We start from the raw sequence: 26,057 nt of genomic DNA, 5'->3' as shown, positions 1-26,057 counted from the left end.
GTTCTCCCGAATCGTGTCGATTTTCTGCAGATTGCTTCATGTGTTTAACCGTAGCATAATTGTCCATCACCCCGACAGTTGCATAAATTTCAGACCAAACCTTTGACATCTCAGCTTTCTTGATGTCAGCTTCGTCAATGTCTTCTATCACCTTTCCATCTTCATCTCGGACAACTTCCTGTAGGATTTCTTTGTCCATCGAGCAAGGACATAAGGGTCGGGTATCCTGTGGACTCGCCTACCATTCTACACCCACAAGATATGGCGCGTGACAATGCCATGCCTCTCAAACGGACTTACATGCACATTTGCTCTCGTTAGTTTTGGTGTTAAATTCAACTCGGAAGCTCTTGTGCTTGGTCCATCACGAACGTCATGGTACTCCACGCCCCCTACCGTTGTCAAACCTCGACCCCCATGCCGCATATGGCATATTTGACTTCATTCGAAAGTCCGCAAAGATAGGATGAGTGTAGACAAGTGAGGCATGCATCTCTACCTTCATCGACCCTACTTTCTCGAGCATACTATGTTCATTGGCATTATCCACCCTCCTTTGTGTATGCCTTTGCTGCTCTATTGCGGAATTGTACCTCATCCAGAACTCGACGAGGGTTCCAAAATGGCTTTCAAACCGCTTGAAATAGCTGTTTGAACTTTCGGATCTCTGGGTTGTTCGCAACAAACAACCAGAGGCGGATCCCGAAAGTATGCCGGTATCCACTTTTGTCGATTGCAAAGACATACTTCAACCACAAGTTGCTTTCCATACCATGGGCTTCAATAACAGATTTTCGATTCTGTTCAAATTGCGTGGCTCGAGGTCGACATCCCAAACAACGGCATTTATGTCGGTCATAAATTCCGTATCATTGCAGATTGCCCTTCCCACTTTCTCAGGCATTTTCTGCATGATATGCCACATGCAGTACTTGTGGACAGAATAGTTGAAGACATTTGGGCAGGCTTTTTTTAATTCCGGGCATCGGTCCGTAATTACACATTGAGGTTGCTTCTGCCCCATTGCTTCGAGGAATTTTTTAAAAATCCACTCAAATGAATGCTGACTCTCGAAGTCAAGTAACCCAGCTGCAAAAGTTACCGTCTTCTTGTTGTGGTCTACTCCGGTGAAGGGAGTAAACACCATAAAATATTTGTTTGTCCCATAAGTAGGGTCAAACGAGATCGTGTCTCCATATAACTTGTAGTTGTTTATCCCTTCCTTATCAGCCCAAATAACCTTCGTCAAGTATTTGTTCTCATCCTGATCATAAGCAAAATAGAACCCCTTTGTTTTTGACAAAGATTTTGAAATGCCCAATGACCATTTTAGCATCGTTATCCCCAATGTAACACTTGATATTTCGTTTGAAGTTTTTGAAGTCTAGCAAAGAGGCACTGATATTCTGATAACCATTTGAGTATTCGTTGAGAATTCTGAAGCTCAATGTTGGACCTATGTTGAGCTTAGTATGATCAATAATGGTCCTCTTAATGTAGTCATGGACGTCCCTTGAGAGCTTCTGGAACTCCCTGTTTTTGACAGAGTAAAGAGAGTGATTGTGAACGTCTACAAAGACATCCACAATATACCCGGTAGATGTCAGCCCTGCTTTTTTCACGAGGTTCTCAACCTCATGTGTGCCTTGCAGCCACACCTTGTCAGAGCATGCTTCTTTGGCTGTCTAATTCGCCGCTCTTTATTCTCTCTGTACTCAAATTACCGGCTTCGTGATTTGTTGCTTCAAGTCATGATTTTCTTTTCATATCCCTATACCCCTCGTTTGTTACGAGACCGGTGATTTTGACGACGCCCCCTTATATTGCGCATTTGTGTACCTTCTCACATCAAATCCGAAAGCTAGTGCATATATGCTGTAGAACTGTACTGCATCGTTCAAGGTAAGAAAGAACATGCCACGTTTAGGCGTAAAATCACTCTCAACAGTCCTTACCACCGCTCGGTCCCCGGTGTCTTCTTTGTAATGAAGAGTTGGAACAAACTCATCGTTTTTAAATCGAACAGGTTGGGCTGGTGTATATATTGTTATTAGAAGAATCCCCAATAGTTAAGACTGCATTGTCTTCAACAATAGACACAATAGAAAGATCTGCGTGAAGAAATTAATATAATGAGTACGATCGGTGGACAACAAAATCACAATAACATCACAATAATGTTAGCATGGGGAGAGATCAAAATTGCAAAGTAATGTGACAATAATAGTATGATAAGAAATTTGGGAAACAGCAAGGCGGCAATAAATAACATCACAATAACACTAAATGTGTTTATCTTATGCTACTCTCTTATCAGTCGTATATTTTCACGCTACAGCACAATAATATCACAACAATAGTAGCATAATATCAGAATAACAGTACAATAATATCATCATGTTTCTCTACTTTTTCAATAATAGTACAGTAATATCAGAATAACAGTACTCTGATTCTACTTTATTACATACAAATAATACTGTATTTATTATGTTACTCTTTTGCAAGGCATATATTTTCATGCTACTGCACATTAATAGCACAATAATATTACAATAATATCACAATAACAGTCGAATAATATAATCATGTTACTGTACTGTTACAATAATAGTACATTAATATCAGAATAACAGTTCTCTTTTTCTACTCTAATACAAGACAGACAGTACAATAATATCAGAATAACAGCTGAGAAACACATAGAAATCAATAATTGATTTATAAACACTCAGGCTAATAATAGTACATTAATATCAGAATAACAGTTCTCTTTTTCTACTCTAATACAAGCATGACAGTACAATAATATCAGAATAACAGCTGAGAAACACATAGAAATCAATAATTGATTTATAAACAACGGCGGATAAAGAGATAAGAATCAATATTAGTATTACCTGTTTCCATATTTACTGTCGAGTTGATTTCTTCGCTAACATTGTTATTAATCTCGTTGTCCATCTTTTTACACCTGAAAACAGTAAAATCAAGTATTCAATTCAATTAAAATCAACGAATTTCACGAATTGTATATTAATTTCGAAAATACGATTGAATACACTAAAAATCAACGAATTTAGATTACCTGTAATTCGATTGCAGCTAAAAATCAACGAATTTGTGTAATCTTATTAGGTTTTTAATGAGTTTTCTATAGTCGGCGTTCTGATTTTTGAATTTTCTCTGTTTTTGATTTGTAGAGCGATGTAGAGAGAGAGAGAGAATATCGTTAGAATGAGGTTTCTGTTTTCATGTTTCAGCGCTTTTGTATTTTTCGATTTTTCCTTTTTTTTTTTTTTTTTTTTTCTAATTTATCATTTAATCTCAGCCCTTGATTTCTTTTAATCTCAGCCCTTGATTTCCCCAACTCACAACTCACCATAAGACCCCAACTCACGAGATCCCGCATATATATATATATATATATATATATATATATATATATATATATATATATATATATATATATATATATATATATATATATATATATATATATATATATATATATATTTTCAATTGCATTTTCAACTAATTCCGTCAAGAAATCTATCATAATTCCGTCTACAATCAAAACATCTATCCTAATTCGGGAATCAATCGATAATAAAATATAAATTTTAGACAAAACTAAATCGTAAACTCACCTCGTTACTAGCTTCGTTGTTGAAATCGTTGTTAAAATCGTTCTCGTTCATGTTGTTAATTACAAATCCCGCTTTTTTTTTTTTTTTTTTTTTGAAAAACCGTCGTTTTTTTTGTTTGAAAGATTTTAGTGAGACGCTAATTGACTTATGTTTTAGTGAGACGGAAATTGACTTGTGTTTTAGTGAGACGGAAATTGCATTTTAGTGAGACGGATATGGAGTTATGTTATAAAGGGCAAACTTGAAAATTTACATTAAATATTATTAAAGGAAGCTTTTTTCGAGTAATATTAGAGTCTCCAACCTTCGTAAAACACCTCATAAAATAAATAATGCTAAATAACAATTAAAAAAAGCATACGTATTGTATAACACATCAAAGTTCTCTAAACTACCCAATTCTATGCTATCTTGGAATATGAAATCCTACTTACATGCAGACACTTCAATAAAAATAAATAAACGTGCTAATAATAATCATTCTCCAACGGTATATGTATCGTATTGTAAGTCTAGACATAATCAAACTCTATTATTATCAGGGCATAATTAATGTATAAAAACCCTGGGATGATATTTTGCCATTAACCTTTGAATGTTCCCCGACCTAAAAAATTAGAATGCATCATGTTACTATTTGTCAGACCGAATATATATATTTTTCTATAATGAGATCTAATTATTTTCTTTTATGATTTTTCAGGAAACAATGAAGGATAGCAATTGAACATCGGTATTGAATCAATGCGACATCATAAGGCCGTATTACCATATCGATGTTATTGACGGTAAGTCGGTAATTATACCCTCTTCCTTAAGAAAGTCTTTATAATTATATGAACTTACATATGATTTACTTTTATAGGTGTTATCATGTTTATGAAGAAGAGAAATAAGTAGATATTTGTTGTTGGACGACAATATTGTATTATGTCAATGAAGTTTATGATATGGTCGGGCTAATGAAAATTTCTTCATTGAAGTTTGATTTTTCATTATACAGGTGGTCTCCCTTACGCCCATAATCTGTTTTAGGTATAATATGGTTAAATATTACCGCATAGAGGGGACAAGAGTTTTATCATTTACTAAGTGTTCTGTTTTTTTTTTGTCTTCTTCATCTATTTGACCCGTTATATGGTTTAAAACGGAGATATTTGTGTTCATTATGAATGAAAGTTCTTAATTATTTGAGGTAGAGAAAATTGTAATAGAAATATCTACACGTATCTTTCGTGCAATATTAAAATCTCCAACTTTTTACAAACTACTTTGCTCATTAACTTATGTATTAGTGTAATTAATGGAAGATAATATAATAATATAAAATTATAGTGAAAGTATAATTGCTAAAATCTACCGTCTCGCCTATATATATGTATTGTTGATAGAATTCAACACATTTAAATCTTAATGATTCATACTACGTTTGCAATATATTACAAACAATTACATTGGTAAAATTTCATAAACCGTTTTGCTAAACATACTAAAATTAATGTGAGCAAGTATTCTCATAAACAACTTACACTAAATTAATTTACTTCCTCTGTTTAAGTAATTTGTTTACATTGGGTTTTGGCTTAAAGATTAGGAATGGGGAAGATTCCACCTAATAGAGTATAGAGAATCAAATGTCCATCGAAAATATTCTCAAATAAAAAGGTAAATAATTGACTGAGACACCTAAAATACAATAGGTAAACAAAGGAAGGGGGCGGAGGGAGTACATTAATATATTTGAAACAAATATGTAAAAGTAAAGGCTAATGAAGATATTAATTATTCCGAGTCTTTCTAATAAAATTATTGATACACAAATTCTCATTTGTGACAGGTAAAATCCGTCACAAGTTTGTGACGTGAGACAAAGGGACAAGTGCGAGAGTAAATGGGAGAGAATTGTGAAATATCACAAGCTTGTGACCGTCACAAGTAAGACGCTTTGTGATTGATATACGGTTTACGCGAGAAATAGTGCTAAAGTGTAGGGTGAAGGGTATAGTGGTACGTATAGTTTCCCAACGAGTAGCTACAACGAAAAAATTCTAAGTCCAATATACATGCATGGTCTTACTTTAACAAGTTACTTAGATTAAATTATATAGTGATTGTATATTTATAACAACGTGTAATAAAATTAATGATTCGAGAGTTGGAGGGAGTGTTTAAATTCTAAATGAAATGAACTACTAAAAACTACTATTAATACTCCGTATATGATTAGAGAGTTGGTTTAATTGGTTTTCTTTCACGTCTTTATAGGCTTATGTATGCATTTAAAGGCGTTGAGCCGATATGGCTTTCAAATTTCGGCAAGTCCAAAGATTTACAATGTGGATGCATATTAAAGACTTTATATTGTATACTTTCAGACTTTTTAAGGCTATACTTTTAAGGGTCTTAACTTAATCATATATTATTGTCGTATGAAAGTCGATAATATTTTATGGTTTCGACTGTTCTCCGGTTGGTAGAAAGTACTTTTATCTCTTGATCAATCCCATATTCTAATCACAACGTATATTTATGGTGCATACATATTAGTGTATGAAAAGTTCTTATGTATTTCGGGAGTACCGTACTCCTTACACTTAAAACTAATCCACCAATTGAAATATAATAATAACTTAGGTGTAATAACTTAGTGTATCAAGATGCTATGGTTAGCTCTTTTTTTTTTTTTTTTTTTTTTTTTTGTCAAATTAGACGCATGGCCACTACAATATATGGAAGAGAGGGATACAACCCTGACCTATTATCACGTTCGTAATTATTCGACTACTAATTGTATAGGATGTATTGGATAATTATCAATGATTTGGAAACATCGTTCTACGTATAAGAAATACGTTGAATACGAAAAGTTGAATACGTTCTACATATGATTTGAAAACATCGTTCTACGTATGATTTGGAAACATCGTTCTAAATACGTTCTACACATAATGATTTATGTAATTCAGTTGTACTCGCATTATTAGGTTAAAAAATACTTTGAATACGAAAAGTTCTCTTTAATACAGAATTGAACTAAAATTAATCATTAGCCATGACCACATAACCTATAAGGATTTTAATGGGTTCCTTAAGACTCAAACTTCAAGCAGGAAAACCATTAGTAATATCATATTAGGATGAGTTAAGAGAACCTACATCCTGTTAAAAGATTTATATTCATACCGTTAAATCATAGGATATTAAAAATTGGCCCATGCATCGCACGGGCATTAAATCTAGTTTACATTAATTATCGACGATAATCAGTAAATTGTCGACGATATATAGCATGACCCATTGAGGTAGGCTGACGTCAGTTTTGTACGGGGAGTCCAGGTCGGGTGGATCCACTCAGCTATTTTCATTCTCCATTCTCTCTCTTCACTTTTTCCTCAAGAAGACAACAAGCATAAGAATTCCACAAGGCCAAAAGAAATCCAGTTGAACAAGGTTAATCAAACTTAGGTAATCTCATCTTCCACCATTTTTCAAACAAAGTTTACCTAATTAATTTTATCTGTTATTTTGCAATTAGTTTTACTTAAAAATCCAATTTTTATGGGTTATTCGTCTTTTCTGCTCACTGTATTGTATCAATTGCGATTTCACAGAAACCCAGATGAATTTGTTACTTATAGAGCTTGACGTTGTAGTGTTTGTGATTCACTATTGTATGATTATTGTTGTTCTGCATATGAAGGTTTGACATTGTATATATATTGTTAGCGATTGATCAACACCCTTCTTACAGCTGATCCAATTTCTGAGATTTTTGGTATGGAATAGATAAGTTTAGGGTTAATTGATTTTAGCGATTATCCCGCAATTTGGCGAAGCCATTGAGGTACTGGGGGGATTGTTGTTCTAGGGTTAATTTATTTGCTGAGCAATTTTTTTTTTGTTCTTTTTCTGGCAGGAGTTTCTTAGCATTGAGCAAGAATGCTAGATTGGTCTTTATTTTTATGTGGTATTAGAACTTTATAAGTTCAAAAGTAATCATTCTAACTAGTAGGGGCGGTCGCCCCACCGCCCCCGCTGGCATTTGAAAATTTCAAAATTTTTAGTTAAAATTTTCGAATTTTTTCGAGGTCCCCTTATAATATTACCCTTTCGCCCCTGCTGAAAATTTTTGCCCCCTTAAAATCCTGGCTCCGCCACTGGCTCAAAAGCTTTCAATCGAGTGTGATGATAGAATACGCTGGAACTGATATGCAATTCACACGGGTTAAGTGAATCCGGTACCCTTGCTTGTACTTGGTTCAGAGTTGGTTATAGACTGTTTGTAAATTTATAGACTCAGTAATGGTTTAAATCACGGGTTTTTTTCTTTTTATGAGCTTTCCTAGGTTCTGAGTTGGTGAGGGTGTGTTCTTTTCCTTTGTAAAGACTATATAGTTACTCCTTTTTTTCCTTTCCCTTTTGGTGTTGGCTTTTATAGATATGTTCATAGCAGCGAGGAATGTTCATTAGTCAGGATTCGAAGTTGCCATTATGATAAGTTGAGTATCTCACTTTATCAGGATTGGAGCTTGGATTAGAAGTTTGTGGGGGTGGAAACATAGATTGAAAATTTTAGGGTGGTGGGGGTGGGGGTGGGGTGTTAGCCATGCTATAGCGTAACTTAATAAAAAGTATCAGAAACTGTAACTACATGAAACAAGCTTTTCGCCACTGACCTAGGTGGCCAAGAGTCCATTCAGAATCTTTTTTTTTTTTTTTTTTGCTATGGAGTTGCTGACAATGTGAATTAAGTTGTGTGAAAGGTTCATTTCAGGTGCATAAAATGTAGCAATGGTGTATGTAAATGTGAGCCACTAATCAATACTATCTCCTCCTTAAACATGCAATAAATGTGTGTTTGTTGTACTTCAGAGTATTTAGGGGCTTTCTGTCATCGTTTCTCGAAGGTGTATCAAGGTTGTTTTAGGTGACACAAGTTACCATGCATATAAGTGCAAATGGCTTACAACTGCACTCTTCATGCATCTTTCTTTTTCTTTACTTGTTGGTAATGTCTTAAGTTTCCTGTAGTTTCTTGTTTGATTGTTGGTCTCCTCTGCATGTTGCCTTGGTGAGTACTGGCGCAGTGGCGCTTGAATCCGCGTATTCTTTCTATGATAAGCAATTTTGTTTGGCTTCTTTAGTTCTGTTATCGAGTCGACTCTATTTGAATTAACATTACTGATATAGACAAGTTTGATCACGAATCTTCGGGTGGCAGAAAAAACTGTGGTAGAGGGTTCACTTTTGATTCTCAAAAGTCAAGACCCTTTTAACTTTTTTTTTTTTTTTTTTTTTTTTTTGAGGTTTGTTCTTTTTATATCTTCCTCTTCTTTTGTCCACCTTAAAGTTCAGAGCGGGACTGGGTGTAGATGACTGCATTCTGATATTTTGTAGGCTATATTGAGAGCTGTACAATGGTTGACGGTATTCGGATTAGCCAAGGCCTACTCTTCCAATTGGTGGAACACGATGAGAAGTTAAAGAAAAAAACCAAGAAAACAAAGCCAAGGTTACCCAAGGAATCTCGTCCACCCCAAAAGCATATTCCAAAGGAGACAGAAACAAAGGGAACTCCATCAAGTAATTGGCCACTCCAAGCTCCGTTATTCCTTCCCACACCTCAACTACCAGCATCTTCAAATCCTGAGTTAGAATCAATTCGGTCAGTATTAAAGGAGAGTGAAAGTGTCTTGGAAAAGGTGAAGAAACACGAAGAGAATATGGTGAAAGAAGTGGCTGAGAGAGCAAAAGAATTACATGAGAAAGAATTCAAGCTTCCTCAACAAAAGAAGGTTGTCTGTGAGATTGAGAGAGATTCTTGTGTGGAATGCTACAAGGAATATGCCAAAGATCCTCTTAGATGCTCTCCTTTTGTCGGAAGTTATCAAGACTGTGTCCGGAGAGCAAGAAAGCAGGCACAAGTGCCCAACTCTTAGATTCTTCTGCTGGGTACGTACAATTCAAGTTTCTCATACATGCTAACTGTGATTTCGAGTTGATGTTTGCGGAGTGCAAATAAATATAAATACCCTCATTCGTCCTAGAGGTTATGGATTTCTTTGCTCTTGAATATTGCACACTCTTTTTTGGACTAGATATAGAAGTGCGTTTTAGTTTCCATTTCCAGTGGAGCTAAAGACTAGCAATTCTCTTGTTTTCGGGTCTCTGTCTTCTAGCAAGGGAGTCGGAGCAAGGATATAATCTCCATAATTGCTTAGCCAACATCGCAAGTTTGAAAGCTTTCAGATGTAATCCCTGACCTCTAGCTACCTTATTCATGCATATGGTTTCTTTCACGCACCCAAATAGATGTGACATTGCTCATAATCATGAGTTTCATGACCACACCAAAATGGAACCATAATGCCATTAATATCAGCACAAAGATTATTCGGGAGCTTGAAGATGCCCATATGGTAGATAACAAATTGGTTGGGCCAAGACCTTAATGAAATGACGACAATTTCTCTTCCTACCCTTTGATTTTCTTCCACATTCGTTCTTTAAGCGGGTTGAACGCTTCTGTATTGATTTTCATTATGGAAAGGAATACCCTACCTTTTACAGTTTTACCTACATACTCAGTCTTCCTGTAGAACAGCTTGCTCTTTCAGAGTTCTCTGTATCATACATGAGACTTGAGAGTATAATTGAATTTTCTTTTGCTACAAATGAAGTCCTAAGGCTACTACCACGGAACAAGGCTTTAAACTTTCGATGACCTATTGTAACGAGTACCTCCACCTTAATTACCAGACCCAAAATTCCATCCTAACACAAGTATTTTCTTGAGACAATACTTCTTATCTCCCCTAGTGCCATTTCTTGCTCTTTTTCGTCTTTGAAATAAAATGGACTATCGGGTCATTGGCGCAACTAAGAAATTTAGGATGTCTGGTCTGAAATGTTAAATTCATGAATCAGCGATAAACCTACGGAGTATGTCTTTTATAACAAAAATTAGGACTCGTATTTTTTATAACGTATTTTGTAAATTCTAAAATCTGTTATCAAAAAGGAGTTCTAGGTAGCGAGAATCTGAGTTCAATTCCCAAATCCCAATCCGTCACGGAGGAGGAGTTTATATGAGGAAAAACACCATGAAAACGTTAAATAAAACAGTAATTATTTTGTGTTGAACTGTAGTTTTGCAGCAATCCTAAACAGACTTGGTCACTGACAGATGATTTCGACTTTGATTCCTAAACGGAAATCTCCTAGGTCTACAATTCTTGGCAAAGCTGTATTCTTCGAATTACGTACTATAAATAGTAAACTCATGTTATTACAACGTTATCCACTCATTAGATAGTATGGATGTAGAATTACCACCTGGGTACAGGTTCATGCCGGAAAAACAAGAGCTTGTAAACTATTACTTGTACAGGAAGTTACATGGTGAAACATTACCCACGTTACGTCCGAGGTTCATAGAAGCCAACGTCTACAGCGACCATCCGTATAATCTCTTAAAATCAACCAGAGAAAGGCGAGAAATTAAGGAGAATGAAGATGACGTAGAAGCATACTTCTTCACTGAATTGAAGAAATCAACCAAGAATGGGAGGAGGATTAGCCGATCCGTTGGACAGTGGGGAACATGGAAAGAACAGAATACAAAGGATGTTGAAGCCTACGATACATGTTGCAATGTAATGAAGGTTGTCGGAATTTACAAGTATTTTAAGTTTATGCCAGCTTCAGGGAGTCAAATTATTGAAGACAATGACGGGGCTGAATGGCAAATGCACGAGTACTCGATGACAAACAATAGAGACATGGTGTTGTGTCACATTGTCACAAAGAACGCCAAAATCGCCAGCAATGCTGTAAATAAGCGAAATCATGCTACCATGTGCTCCTCTATGGACCATGAATGTGATACGAGTAAGAGAAGCCGTCTAGAGGATAGTCCCGTAGAAAGTCCGTTTAATAGCTTACAATCTATTCCGGATGTTCGACAATACCGTAATCAATCGATTTGTTCATCTACGCCATTGCATAACGAATTCCAGCAACAGGATCATCTCTATACAGGCTTACAACAACCATAGTGATAGTTTCTTACTAGAAGTTTTATTTTCCCCTATTTGTCGATTACTCCCTCTGTCCCGATTATTTGTTGTCCTTTTCCATTTTTGAGTGTTTCGGTCAATTGTTGTCCTTTCTATTTTAAGAGTGAGCTTGATGAGCAATTTGTTCACTTGTCATTTAGTAATTGGTCCCCTCTCTTCCCTTGGTCTTTGTGCCAAAACAAAGGACAATAATTGACCGGGATGGAAGGAGTCAAAGCACTCCTATTAGTAATTTTTTTCCGAATATAATTTCCATGTTTTTCGCATTTAAACCACTAGACCACTAGTTTTACCATTGATAGATTATAGATCAGATGTATATATTCAACTTTTGAGGAATATGGTTGAAACTGAACAAAATGGGCCACAAAAGTCCAATAAAATCGATAAAAGTGGAGTCGAAATAGCACTAAGGTCGTCATCTTAATTTTAACATGTGCTAGATAACAAGGAAGAATATTGTACAAACTACTGAGCTTGACGGATCATGGCTAATAATTTCAACAACCGTAGGCCGTAGCTTTTTATAAATCCTAATTTTAGACTTTTAACCCAAGCCTTTTTTATTAACCAAATATACTTTTTTTTTCCTACTAATATGGCCTCGAAAGTCTCATTACCATCATCCATCACCAACTTCTTCCGCTTAGCATTTAGCAGCCGTTTGATGAAGTTTCTCGTCTCCTTCATACCTGTGCAGCAATCCAGGAGATATCGGAGAAATACTCGCGGTTTAATTCATGCGAAAGTTATAGACTTCTATATTGGTAGCCAACCCTTCAGCTCGTCAACGTTTCCGCTACATGGCCCAAAAGCTAGCAAAAGAGACACAAATGAGTCCGAAAAACTTTTTGTTGTTAATAAAGAATCGTTTCCCGCGGATTCAAATACTTGGCACAAAGTGTGGAACTAGGAATTTGATTTAGATATATAAAATGATTATTTCATACTTGAGGAGTTGAGGTTAAAATATTAATCCGATCTTGATTACAATCAAAATAAGAAACGGAGTAATGAGAAACCGTGACAGTCAGAAACATATCACACATTACACTAAGTAAACACCTAAAAAGAGTGCAACGATTAACTAATCGGTTTAAGGATGATCTGGGCACCAAACTGAGGCTGAATCGTCTCCTTTCCGATAGGTGCATGAAGGTAAGACGGGGAAAGCTTCAAACAGAACCGTCGAAGAAGCAATACCAAGAAAACCTTAGCTTCTGTCATTGCAAAGTTAGAGCCGATGCAGTTCCTTGGTCCCCACCCGAAAGAAAAGAATGACACATTTCCTCCACTTGCGTTTGAGAGTCCGTCCTTGAACCTCCCCGGATTGAATTCTTTGGTATCAGCTCCCCACAGATCTTGGTTTTGATGAATGTGAACAGCAGGCAATCTAATATGTGTTGGATTATATGATCCAAAATATTTAGCAAAAATTAGTTTCCTAATTCTTAGATGGTTGTTCCTAAAGACTAGGGTAGTTGGTCAATAATATGTGTATTTAGTGGATTGTTGTTGAGATACAAGTCGTGGGATTGCTCTCCACTACTTCCTGGTTTTTAGAACTTGTTTGTTTAGGATTCATGCCTATTTTAAGGCTTGAGTTGTATTTGGTTTATTTGAGTCAGTTTACAATAACTTTCTCCCTATGTTTTACTCTCTTCTCTTATTTTTAGTCTATCATGTGGTATCAGAGCTCTTAAGTGAGAGTATTGATATTATCGTCAACTCCACTTAAGTAGCTAGGTTCGATTCGGAAATGGGGCGACAAAAAAAAAAAATGGTGAGATAAAAAAAAAAAAAAATCACGCATTTTTTTGTTTGAGTTACAAGTGAGCCACGCAGCCCTTGTATCGATTTATTTCCGCATTAAAAAAAAATTGAGAGAGAAAGTGAGTGAATTGTTTGAGTAAAAAAAAATGGTGAGAAGTGCACCATAATTGAGAGATAGAGAGAAGTGCTCTATCGGGTTTGGTAGAGAAAAATGGCTCTACCGTATTTTGGGTGAAGAGAAGTGCTTCACATGTATGGTGAGAAGTGTACCAATGAAATGGTGGAGATAAAGGCTCCATCGACAATCGGTTTTTGGAGAGAAGTGCTCCAAATGAAAGTTGGTGACATATGCATCAACAAGAAGGGTGACGAGAAGTGTGTCACGGAGTGAAGACAAGGGCTTCACAAAATTAGATGGAGAAAAATCTATTTGATCGAGCAATTTACGTTTTTGGAGTCCAAACAAAGAGGCTCAATTTAAGTCTCTAAAGGAGGCTATTTTTGAAGTTGGGTGTGGAGCCCAACATATGCGGGTGCGAAAAGGATCGCATACCGTTTGAAGGTAATTTGCTCATCGATAAAAGATTGAAAGGCACAAACATATTGTCTATAAAGACGTTCGCAAATAATGAACGCAAGAGGTGGATAAGCTACGTGGGATGCCTTTGAGATAAGTCTACTGTTTGTCTCTAAAAGTGAGTTTCGTATGGAAAATTTGGCATGCAAATTAATCCATTGTTTGGCAGAGAACTTGTGGGCATTTGGGATTATTTAGTTATGGGATTTGAACCTTAGACATCAAGGTAGTAGATTAACTTATTAACCATTGAGTCATTTGTGTTTATTTGTGGCGGCACCGAAACGCGGTAATCATAGAATCGCAAGGACATATAGTCCTGTGAAGATTTTTCGTCCCATCGGCATAGATGAAGATTGAAAAAGAACGAGAATCCTATCGATTTTGGATCAAGGGGGTGTGTTGGATTATATGATCCAAAATATTTAGCAAAAATTAGTTTCCTAATTCTTAGATGGTTGTTCCTAAAGACTAGGGTAGTTGGTCAATAACTTGTGTATTTAGTGGATTGTTGTTGAGATACAAGTCGTGGGATTGCTCTCCACTACTTCCTGGTTTGTAGAACTTGTTTGTTTAGGATTCATGCCTATTTAAAGGCTTGAGTTGTATTTGGTTTATTTGAGTCAGTTTACGATAACTTTCTCCCTATGTTTTACTCTCTTCTCTCATTTTTAGTCTATCATGCACTCCCGCTGGCAAAACATTGTCTCCCAATTTCATATCTTTGCAAACTTTCCGCATAGTTTCTTCTATTGGAGGATACAATCTCAAGACTTTGTATAGAATCATGTTTAACTGTCATCACATTCACAAAAGAAATAACATCAATTAAGTACTCCCTCCATTATTTTATATATGTCATTCTCACATTTTAAGACACTCATTTCTCTCTTCAATATCTCTCAAAATATATAAGTTAATAATATGAAATGTATACTCTTTTGAAAGCAAATTTTATGACGAATCTAATGATATAATTTTCATAATTTTTTCTAGAGTATATTTTTATATAATTGAAAGTCAAAGGCTTACCTCGTAAAACGAAAACGTCATATATAAAATAATGGAGGGAGTACTAGACTATATACATATACATATATATTTAATTTGAATCTAATCAACAAAAATAAACCATGGAGTATTTATCGTTTTCAAGTTATTCAGTCGGGGAAAATCCGGGATGCTCTTCCCAAATGTTGTGAAAGCTTCTTCACGAGCTAGTTCCTGCCAGTCTTGGTGCTTGCTGAGTAAGAGTACGGTCCAAACAAGCAGCGTGGAGGTGGTTCCTTGGCCTACTAAGTAGAACATCTTGCATTCGTCTACGACTTCCTCAAGACTTATGCTTATTTTTCCGTTCTGATTGTCGTTTCCAATGTTATACGACTCAAGTAGCAAGCCCAACAAATCATCTTTGACCACTTCACCTGTCCTTACATACTCCTGCCTCTCACAAATTATATCTTTTAATAAAGATCTTATTTCACTTTGGATCTTCACTAATAACCAGCTCTTCTTTGTTGGGACAAATCTTCACAAAAAGTCAACGGAAATTGTCAATAACTCTAATACAAGCTAGACGGTCTAAGTGTCTAACACACGCAGGATAACTACCTCGATCCAGGGAAATGCACTGAGCGAAAAATAGGAAGAGCAAGTTCAAGTTGTTTAGTCAAGAGTTCGAATATCCTACGTCCCTCCTGGTAGCTACTTCCAAAAGCTGCTCGAGATATAGCATCAGCGGAGAGCTCACGCAGATACGGCCACAAGTTAACCTCGCATGAACCCTTCTTTTCACAAATCTTCCCCCATGTATCAAGCATTTCAAATTTTCAATCGAGCTTGCAACAAAGGCGGGAACCATTAACTACATTCAACATATAACTTAAATTAATTAACATGGATTATGTTTTTCAGCAAAACTCATGTGGCCACCCTCATTTTTGTGAAGATTGCTACTTAACTTGGGATTGAGAATTAGAGTCGGAATTGAGTTCGTAAAAATGAAATTAACTCCGAGTTTCCAAATACATGCTCTGTGTTCCGTACATTTTCAGCATTCAATAAAAACAAGGCATAATGTTATTGTGATAAAAACCACTATTGGTGATAGTAGTTGGTTAAAAGTTGGTTAGGATATTTAGTCATAACTAACTAGAGTTAACAGACTTAAACTAACCAAGTCATTGGTAGTTAAGTCACTAAGTTGCTATAAATATGAGGATTGCCTCAACAAATTGTAACAGAATTTATTATTACAAAATTGAATAATAACAAATTCAAGACTCAGAGTTATACAATATTGTTACACAGTTTGCTTTCCTATTCTTCTCTATTCTCCGTCTTCATCATCGATACTTGTTCATCTCGAGTCCACCATTGTTGCAGTATCTTTAGTTTCTTCATGGTATCAGTGTTTTGGTAAAAATTTACCGGTTATGAATTAATTATGTGAGTGATAGCGAATATTCTAAATGCCAATTACGATTTGAATGCAATGATAAGAGCAACGAAAGGGAGACGAACGAAAAGAACGACACGGAGGATTTTTTTGTGACGCGGAAAACCCGGTGTGGGAACAACCGCGGGGGGAGTCGGAATCCCGCCAATTTCGCACTATAATCGAGATTTTTTGTCAACAAGTAAGGAAATACAAGTATGATATTGCTAGAGTGATATCGCCAGTTGCGTATGGGTTTTTTAGGAGTGAAGTGTTGCCCGTACTGATGAATGCCTTGAGTGCTACCTTCCTCGCCTGTATATAGTTGTAGAATCTGACCTGGGATTTTTGAGCTGCTTCTACTTCTGTTGCTAAATTCCTGGTCAACTCCCTAAGGAATAGGGGGTAGTTGTTGACTTGGTCCTTTCCTTCCTTTGCACGTGGGCTTTCAACTTATACAATTTGTGTTTGTTTACTTTTCCATCCCATGGTCCACAATACGCCACCTCAGCAATCCCTTTCTCCCCTCTTCTACTAATTGCCGCGCGCCACGTTGGCATCCCTTGTCACTTTTTCCTGCCAATGATACGCTGCCATGTCACGGATGATAAATGGCATTTTTTATCCATAACAATTGCCCCCAAATTTCCGTCTCAAATATTTTTAGGCGGGAATTTCATTTGCGATGCGAGAACGTGAAACCGGGCGTTATACCTGACGATTACAACTCCCCACTTGAGACAAACTGCCGCCACTTTCCCACTTCCCCAAGAACTCTCTCCTCACCATAACTCCTCAACCTCCCTCTTTAATAAATCCCTCGGTATCCCCTTTCTTTTCCTATCCCTCCTCATTATTATTCCCTCTCTCTCTACTTTTCTCCATTAATCTCCTCAATACTTCCTCCTTTTCGGCCGCTACAGGTACTTCATCTCCTTGCTTTGCTTTCTTTTTCTTTCTTTGCATACAATATCACAAAAATATGCTTCTTCGACCTCGGCCTCGGATCCGGTGATGCCACCTGATCTCTTCCCTTCTGGCGGTGCACTCTCCGCCAAGCACTCATGTGACTCCGATTTTACTCCGGAGGATCTTGCTCATATCAGGGAAACATTCGGTTTCTCCGATGATGTGGTATTTCACATTCCAACCCAGGGCCAAAAAGCCGACTCTGTGAGGGCGGGGTGGATATGTCTATATGAATATGCTTTCCGTCTGGGTTTAAGGTTTCCTTTTCCTCCTCTGATTCAAGAGTTTCTGAACTTGAATCTCTTGGCTATATGCCAAGTGGCTCCATATACTTGGCGGACTTTGCTTGCGATTAATGCTATGAATAACCGTTTCGGTTATGGGATTGGTCTCCCGGACCTTGCACACTTGTTTTCGGTCAGGTCCCTCAGTCGGGGTCAAGTGACCATTCGGGTTCGAGACGGGGAAAAGAATTACATTATCTTCCCCGTGAAGTCGGATGACAGCAAGTGGTTTTCCCGCTTTATTTTCGTGAAAATTTACACTCTTCCTGCTCCTACTGACTACATTGTCAGTGTCTGGCGGTCAACAGACGGTACTTGCATGCCCTTATTCCTGTGTATTTTTCTTTGATGCTTATATTTCCTTACTTGGTTTCTTGTGCAGATTTGTGCCCCTTGCCTTTGTCCCCTTACAAAACCGCGTCTCTTTCCAAGTTATTCAGTCCACCTCCAGAGAATAGGACTTTCCCCAATCTGGTTCAGGATTCTGCTGCTGTGGTGAAGAAAACAGCTGCTGAGAAAAAAGATTCAATGTCGACTAGTGCGTTGTTCTTCCTTTTTTGACTAGGTTCTGTTTCTGGATATTTGATACTTCTGGTTTTGACTTGATCTTTGCTGCTTCTAGGCTCTGCAAAATCTAGAATCTCGCTGGATGACGTCCTGGCTCAGAAAGAGAAGGAGTGTGTCGCAGATGCTCCCAAGCCTGCTGAGAAGAGAAAGTGTACCCCTGCCCCTGGTTCCGGTCCTCGTCCTAAGAGAAGATCTGCTGCTGTGGGCCGGGCTAAGGAGCAGTTTCCTATCGAAGCTACTCCTTTAGCGGTGAGGCCTCCACTGCCTGGGCATGGGCCATCTGCTTCTGGGGATCCTCCGGTTCCCAAACCTATTCCTGCTTCTGTCCCAGCCACGTCTGCTTCTGGTACGATCCCAACGTCTGAAGCCATCCCTACTTCTGGAGCTGCCCCTGCTTCTGGGGTGCCTCTGGTTCCAAATCTGCTCCTGCTTCTGGGGCTATTGTCCTTACACTTCCAGACGATTTTGGCAAGGCCAAATCTGCTGCGTAATTTGGGCACGATGGACCGATTCTTTGTTTCGCCCCGAGTGCACTTGGGTACAAGGGCTTTGCGTGATTTGTTGGACCGTGCAGCTGAGCATTCTTTTGAGGTAACACATGTTGACTGCCTCAAAAAAATCTTCCCTTTTCTCTCTTCTTTTTTTTTTTTTTTTTTTTTTTTTTTTTTTTTTTCCTTCTGGTTTGGCAGTCTTTTCAAATGTCCTTGTTTCTGAGGAGGAAAGTTCCTCTTCTGGAAGCGGAAAATGCCAAATTTCAGAAGCTGACGAAAGAAGCCAATGAGGGTAGGCTTAAGATTCAGGCTGATCTGGACAAGTCCCGCAGTTTCTTTCTTTGGAGGATCGCTTTCGAAGCGAGTTCTGAAGCAGTCTTCTGCTTGAAGGGCGGATTTATGGTCTTTGAGAAGAAGGTCGTCGATGCCGAGAAGAAGGTCAGCGATCTTGAAAAGTGTGCCTCAGAAGCTGAGAGACGTACCTCAGAGGTGGAGAAACGTGTCTCAGAGGCTGAGAACCGTGCTTCTGACGCGGAGGCTCGTGTTGCCCAGATCCAGGAAGAGAAGGCTTCTGATGTGCAGGATTTGAAAGAGACTTTGGTGAATGCTCTGTCCTATGTTGCTTTAGAAATGAAGATCAAGTGTATAAAGTCATTCCAGAAGGGAGAGCATTCGGCTTGGGACTTAGGAGCTGAAGAGGAAAAGCTTGCTGCTGCTTTCCCTGACGGTCTGAATCTGGATGTACTGGCTGGCTTAGTGGAGCCTGGTGCTGCTTCCGCTGATGGTCCGGATGCTGAGGAAGAGGTGAATTCTCCTGCTCCTGACACTCAAGCAGCTGCTTCTGAAGCTGTGGAGCATATTGACATAGATTAGCTTTTCTCTGCATCTGCAAGACTTTTGCCATGTTTAGTTAGTTTCTGGCCCTACGGGGCATAACATTTTATTTTGAACAGTTTATGTGTTTTGGTCTGGTTCTGGTGCCAGACGTATTTTGCTTTTGCAACTTAAGTATTTTCTAGTGGATATTTCTTTGCGTCGTACCGTTTCTGGTGCTTTGATTTGTGCATGCACGTCATTTGTTTGGCCATCGCTGTTAGATTGCTGGCTAAGGGGTCTAGTACGCCCACTCGTCCAGAGGAGCCAGGCTTGCATGGGTGCTAATGCATCGCGGGAGGCCGGTTGTCCCGGTTGTACGTGCTTAGCCACGGACACACGCCTTCTGTAATGAGTACAGGTTCTGCCAGATTAGTTTGCATTTTATTCACTTGGCTTATTTGAAAAAATAAAAGGAGTTCTATACTTAAAACATTCAAAGTGGTTTTACAACTTAAAATTTGTTAGAATTAAAATACGAACAAGGCTGTTTTAGAACCAGAAATGTTGAATTCAGAAATAACGTTTAGAACCAGAAAAACATTCAGAATCAGAGGGTATTCAGATCCATAAAAATATTTAGGAATAGAAAAATACTTTAGAAGTAGGAAAATGTTTTAGAGCCAGAAAAATATTTGGAGACATAAAAATACTTAGAGACAGAAAATATCCAGGGCCAGAAAATATGTAAGGCAATATCTAGAACCGGGCCGAGTCAGTATCCGGTAGGTGAGTACCCAGTTGTTGACCATGCTGGTGACTTAAGTGAAATATTTTTTCAAGTGGGTGATATTCCAGGATCTGGGAACCATTTGCCCTTCCAAAGTCATGAGTCGGTAAGCTCCATTTCCAACTGTGCTCTCTACTTGGTATGGCCCCTCCCAGTTGTAGGCGAATTTTCCCTTTTGGTTCTTGGTATTCTCGGAAGACTTTCCTCGGGACCAGATCTCCCACCTGCAGGGTTCTTACCTTTACATTCTTGTTATAGCTTCTAGCCACGGTCTGTTGGTAGGAAGCCATCCTGATCTGGGCGCTGGTTCTGAGTTCATCTACCATGTCCAGATTGCTTGTCATTTCTACTTGATTCCTATCTTCTATTATGCATCCATATCTGTGGGTTAGGACCCTAACTTCGGATGGGATGACTACTTCTGCTCCGAACACCAGGCTGAAGGGGGTTTATCCCGTTGCAACCTTTGGTGTGGTTCTGTCAGCCCAGAGAACCAGAGGTAGCTCTTCTGCCCATTTGCCCCCAATCTCCTCCAGTTTCTTTTTCAAGTTTTCAATGATAATCTTATTCTTTGGATTGACTTGTCCGTTAGACGGGGTTCCTGGGAGTAGATTTCGCAACGAGATATTCCACCTAGCACAAAAAGCTTCTGTCTTATTTCCAATGAATTGGGACCCATTATCACATATAATCTCAGATGGAATGCCAAACCTGCATATGATATTGCGTTTAATGAAAGATATAACCTGGGTTTCTGTAACCTGGGAGAACGACTCTGCTTCTATCCATTTTGAGAAGTAGCCCGTCATGGCGAGCATATAGACTTTGTTTCCTGGTGCTCTGGGCAGTAGTCCCACTATGTCCATTCCCCACTTCATGAAGGGCCATGGTGAGATAACCTGGTGCAGAGGCTCTACTGGCTGGTGGCTAACGTGGGCGTGCCTCTGACAAGCGTCACATCTTTTTGCGAATTCCATGGCATCTTTGCGCATTGTGGGCCGAAGTATCCCGCCTCGGTGCCTTGTTGGACAGGCTCCGCCGGCCGCATGGTTTCCACATTCTCCCTTTGTGGAGAGCATGCAATACAGCCTGAGACTCTTCCCGATCCAGGCATCTGAGGTAGGGTCCAGCGAGGGATTTCCTGAATAAAACATCATCGATTAGTATGAATCTGGATGCTCTCATTCTGAAGCTCCTCACCTCATTTTTATCTGCTGGCAAGGTTTCATTCTGCAGCCAGTCTATGTATGGTTTTCTCCAGTCTGGAGTGTTTTCTGCATTGCTGGTGTTGCACACCACTTCTGCTTCCTGCTGAGATTTTAATGTTGCTGGCTCCAGCATGTGGACAATTTATGGGATGCAGTAACTAGTGCAAGGACAAGTTTTTCTAGTGATGTGTACCTGGTCTCTGCTGGAAGCAGAGACTTACTGATGTAATATACTGGATGCTGTGATCCTTCCTGCTCTCGTACTAATCGAATCGATCTGCCGCATTCTTGGATCGACGAGATAAAGGAATAGTGGTTCTCCTGGCTCTGGCTTCGACAGGAGAGGTGGGGTGCTGAGATAACGCTTCAGCTCCTGAAATGCTTTCTCGTGATCATCCGTCCACTCAAATCTTTGGCTCTTTCTGAGTACATCATAAAATAGTCTGCATCTGTCCAAGGATCTGGATATGAATCTGTTCAAGGCTGCCACGCTTCCAGTCAGGCGCTGGACGTCTTTTGGTTTCAGTGGTGACTCCAGCTGCAGAATTGCTCTGATTTTCCACTGGATACTCCAAAGGTACACTTCGTAGGATTCAGCTTCATTTGGTATTTTCTAAGGGTATTGAAAGTTTACGCCAGTCTTTGGTGGTCTTTGTGAAAACTGCTTCGATTTGACGACCATATCGTCTATGTATACTTCCATAGTTTGGCCTATTTGCTCTTTAAACATCATGTTTACCAGCCTCTGATAGGTAGATCCTGCATTTTTCAGTCCAAAAGGCATGACATTATAACAGAAGATACCTCGCTCGGATCTGAATGCTGTTTGATACGTGCATATTCTATACACTTTATCTGTGGTTTTGGCACGTATTTCCATGCATAATTAGTAGCTTAAAGCTACTATTTCTCCCGAAACGGTTTACTTTGCATTTTCTATGATTTATTGTAGGAATGCGTGGAAGTAGGCTAAATCAAGCCAAGTTGTCCTCCACGGAGCGAGTTCGGGGAAGCCAAGAGGAAGGAGAGTTCATTCACTCACCTTGGGATGCGTGCAAGGAGTGAAGAGTTGTTCGGAAGCATCAAGGAGCCACTGCACAGCACTTTCAGTCGATCGACTAAGACTTTCAGTCGATCGACTCGGAGCTTAGACGAAGCTCTTTTGTTTCGCATGTTGATCGATCGACCGTGCGGACGGTCGATCGACCTGATTTCGAGCTGATGTTTAATTTTCCGTGTTAGACTTTTAAAAGCCCAACTTGTAATTAACTTTCGGTATCTTTTATCAGTTGAACGCAACAACTTTTAGGTTATGCTTTTCATTCTGGAAAAACTTAGTTTTCAGATCTAGCTTGAGACGGAAACCTTTGATTCAAATGCTTTGTTCTTGATATTCAATTAGTAAGCCTTTTATGCAATTCTTCTTTTTCTTATTTTTGCTTGTTAATTTAATTCTTGTCTCATCAATTAATTTCAGTGATTGAATTTCTCTCCTTTGTTCTAGTTAGATTTCATCATGTTGAATTTGTCCTTATTTATTAATTTCGCAATTAGTGTAGTCATGATTATGAGTAGGTAATCCTTTGATTGGGAATGAGGTGAACCATGGTATTAAATTAGGATAGTTGTGTAGCATGAGTTCTTCCGTATTGGTCTTGTATCTTTTGATGGACATCTTTGCTAGGTCGAAAGATTGGTAAATTGATTTATCGCTAGATTTAGAATTTCTCTTGAGTGAAAACTTTGATGAATTCTAGGGAATTTATAGACCGTGAGGTTATTTGAGCTTTGATCGCAAGATTAGCTTATTTTCCCTGAGACCGTGTTGTGAGATCTCTGCTGCTTGACTGACCTGTTACTTGCCATGGTGAACCGAAATTCCCGATCCTCTCTTTATCTTGTTAAGAATATTCATTTTTGCAATTAGCCTTTTAGCCAACCAATTTCAAAACCCCCAATTAATTGTTACTTTTATAGATCGATAATTAGCAAACAAAATCAACCTTGTCTCTCTGTGGTTCGACCCTTACTATCACTAGCTATAGTTTTAGTTTGGAATTATAAATTTAATTTTGGTACTAAACGACGGTATCAAATTTGGGCGCCGTTGCCGGGGAGACGGTGTAATTCTGTTTGCTTTATTTTAGTTTATTTTTCTTGTCTCAAGGAACTTTTGTTCTTTGAGGCCGTTGCTTACCTTTGCTTCTAGTTTTGCTTTTGCACGGTTAGAAGACAGGTTTTTGAGAGGAAGACTTGAGTACTCTCACTGTGGAAATTATGGCTACGATATATGATAATTTTCAGCCAAAGGAGCACCACCTTCCAAAGGGGCAACAGTTACCTACCCCTTCTACCGGTAAATTCGAGTTTCGTTCCTCTTATATTGATTTAGTGGAACGGAATCGTTCCGCGGGTCTACGGATGAAGACCCCTTGAAACATATGGAAATTTTCACGGACTATTTTGTTCAATACCTATACCGGAGGGGGTAACTCAAGATGAAGTAAAGGGGTTCATGTTCTTATACTCCTTGAAGGATTCGGCGCGAGATTGGTATCGCTACCTCGATAGAGTAGCTGAGTCACCGATTGGACATCTTTAGCACTAGCCTTCTACAAGAAGTACTTCCCGCCTTCAAGATCGATGCCTTGAAGAGTAAAATCACGAGTTTTCAGCAAGGAGCCGACGAAGATTTTTGTGAAGCATGGGGACGTTTCAAAAGTTTGGTCCGAATTTGTCCCTCATCATGGCTTCCAAAGCAATGGTATCTTTGCAATCTATTTTACAATGCTCTATATGATGATTACAAAGTCATTTTGGATGCAGCTAATGGTAGGTTCCAAAATAATACCGGTCAAAGTAAAGGTTGGAACACCATTGAGGAGATGGCAGTCCATAAAGCCGAGTTTGGAAGTTCACGTGGTAAGTCACGAAAGCAAAGTGAAGACATGATCTTTGTTGTGTCACTTATAACTTCCATTTCTACCCGTCTCGAGAAAATCGAGACTTCTGAAGCTTCCAAAGGAAAAGTCGAAGTTCCTATTCAAAACTCAGATGAGATCGAGAAGTTAAGAGAGATGGTCCAACTCCTTTTGGTTCAAGTGGCGAATATGGAAGCAAATAGGGATTGAGTCCTCACAGAATTTTGTGAAACAATTGGAGAATATGGAGGCTAAGCAAGCCGCTAATTCTTCAATTAAATGTGAAGGGCCGGTTGAGACGATCAATGCCATAAATCTCAGAAGTGGCCTTTCTTATGAAAGCCCCGACGAGCAAAAGGAAGACTCGGGAAATGATGAAGAAGCTCATTTGAATTCGATGCAAAACGAGTCGAATGCCGAGTGATTCGTCGATTGACCGACATTCCCGATCGATCGATCAATTGTCGACAAAATAGTTTCGATCGAAACTATTCATACCTAGCACATCCGATCGATCGACCAACACCCTCGGTCGATCGATCGAGATACCGATGACGATAACGGGACAGAACTGTTTCACGCCCAGTTTACTTGGTCGATCGACTACCCATACTAGTCGATCGTTGGATCTCCGAGCAGCGGGATGCAAATCCGTCAACTAGTTTGCAAGATTCATCACTCATTGATGATTTGACGGGGGTTTTAAACCTACGGAAGCCGAAGGTTACCGATCCTACGGCCGGTGTGTGCGATCCCGTATCCGGAGCGTTTGAAGGCTACCAAGTGGAGCGTAAGTTTGGTAAGTTTCGGAGATGGTCCAGAATCTCGAGGTAACAGATTCCTTTCACGATTTAATTACCTGGTACCCTCTTACGCTAAATTTATGAAAGATATTTTGAATCGTAAGAGAAATTTTCGTGATGATGGTAATGTTGCGTTTGTGGAGGAATGTAATGTTCTTTCACAAGTTAATGTGCCACCTAAATTAAAGGACCCGGGTAGTTTTTCAATTCCTTGCACTATAGGTAACCACGTAATTGGAAAGGCCCTTTGTGACTTAGGGGCCAGCGTTAGTGTCATGCCGTATTCATGTTTTGCGAAAGGTTAAACATTGGTAGACTTAAGGTGACCGATATTACCGTTCAAATGGCAAATAGATCGACTCAGAGACCTATAGGTGTTCTAGAGGATGTACCCGTTCGAGTGGGTAAGTTTTTTATTCCTGTAGATTTCGTTGTTTTGGACATTGCAGAGGATAGTCAGATACCTATTATTTTAGGCAGACCGTTCTTACATACATTGGGAAATTTGTGATAGATGTCAAACGCAGAACCATCACCTTAGAGGTAGGGGATGACACCATTGAGTTGATCTTGCTCACAAGGCAACCGAACCCGTCGATGAGGATACGTGTTGTTCTATTGATGTTGTTGACAGGATTGTTACTTGTAGTTGGAAGGAATCCTTAGCCAAGGATCCCTTAGCTGATCTAACTCATT

The 26,057-nt window shown here is 38.8% G+C and overlaps 2 protein-coding genes, 1 long non-coding RNA gene and 1 other non-coding gene across 4 annotated transcripts; 2 read left to right on the top strand and 2 right to left on the bottom strand.

Moving 5' to 3' along the window:
- Positions 1-6,965: 6,965 nt before the first annotated feature.
- Positions 6,966-9,952, top strand: LOC141634426 (uncharacterized). Its single transcript, XR_012539147.1, has 2 exons — positions 6,966-7,115; positions 9,048-9,952. It is a non-coding gene; the product is annotated as an uncharacterized LOC141634426 (long non-coding RNA).
- A 1,014-nt stretch (positions 9,953-10,966) lies between these two features.
- Positions 10,967-11,707, top strand: LOC141627661 (NAC domain-containing protein 18-like). Its single transcript, XM_074440892.1, has one exon. It carries the CDS (start codon positions 10,967-10,969, stop codon positions 11,705-11,707), a length of 741 nt encoding a protein of 246 aa, XP_074296993.1.
- A 3,484-nt stretch (positions 11,708-15,191) lies between these two features.
- On the bottom strand, positions 15,192-15,898 carry LOC141627660 (cytochrome P450 72A225-like). The gene is made up of 2 exons (XM_074440891.1): positions 15,690-15,898; positions 15,192-15,606 (listed from the first exon to the last, which is right to left on the bottom strand). The coding sequence occupies exons 1-2, from the start codon at positions 15,896-15,898 to the stop codon at positions 15,192-15,194; spliced, it is 624 nt and encodes a 207-aa protein (XP_074296992.1).
- An 8,382-nt stretch (positions 15,899-24,280) lies between these two features.
- LOC141635519 (small nucleolar RNA R71) lies at positions 24,281-24,390 on the bottom strand. The gene has a single exon (XR_012540201.1). It is a non-coding gene; the product is annotated as a small nucleolar RNA R71 (small nucleolar RNA).
- Positions 24,391-26,057: the final 1,667 nt, after the last annotated feature.

Source organism: Silene latifolia, chromosome Y (genome assembly GCF_048544455.1).
Source record: "Silene latifolia isolate original U9 population chromosome Y, ASM4854445v1, whole genome shotgun sequence".
Taxonomy (NCBI): domain Eukaryota; kingdom Viridiplantae; phylum Streptophyta; class Magnoliopsida; order Caryophyllales; family Caryophyllaceae; genus Silene; species Silene latifolia.
Note: the sequence above shows the minus strand (reverse complement) of the source record. Positions and strands in the feature narration are given on the sequence as shown.

Bases quoted from the DNA above. Each gene is read 5' to 3' on its own strand.
- LOC141627661 (XM_074440892.1), top strand. From the start codon at position 10,967: ATGGATGTAGAATTACCACCTGGGTACAGGTTCATGCCGGAAAAACAA.
- LOC141627660 (XM_074440891.1), bottom strand. From the start codon at position 15,898: ATGCTTGATACATGGGGGAAGATTTGTGAAAAGAAGGGTTCATGCGAG. The intron at 15,607-15,689 runs GTAGTTATCCTG...CTTTTTGTGAAG, and splicing joins GTGCATTTCCCTGGATCGAG to ATTTGTCCCAACAAAGAAGA.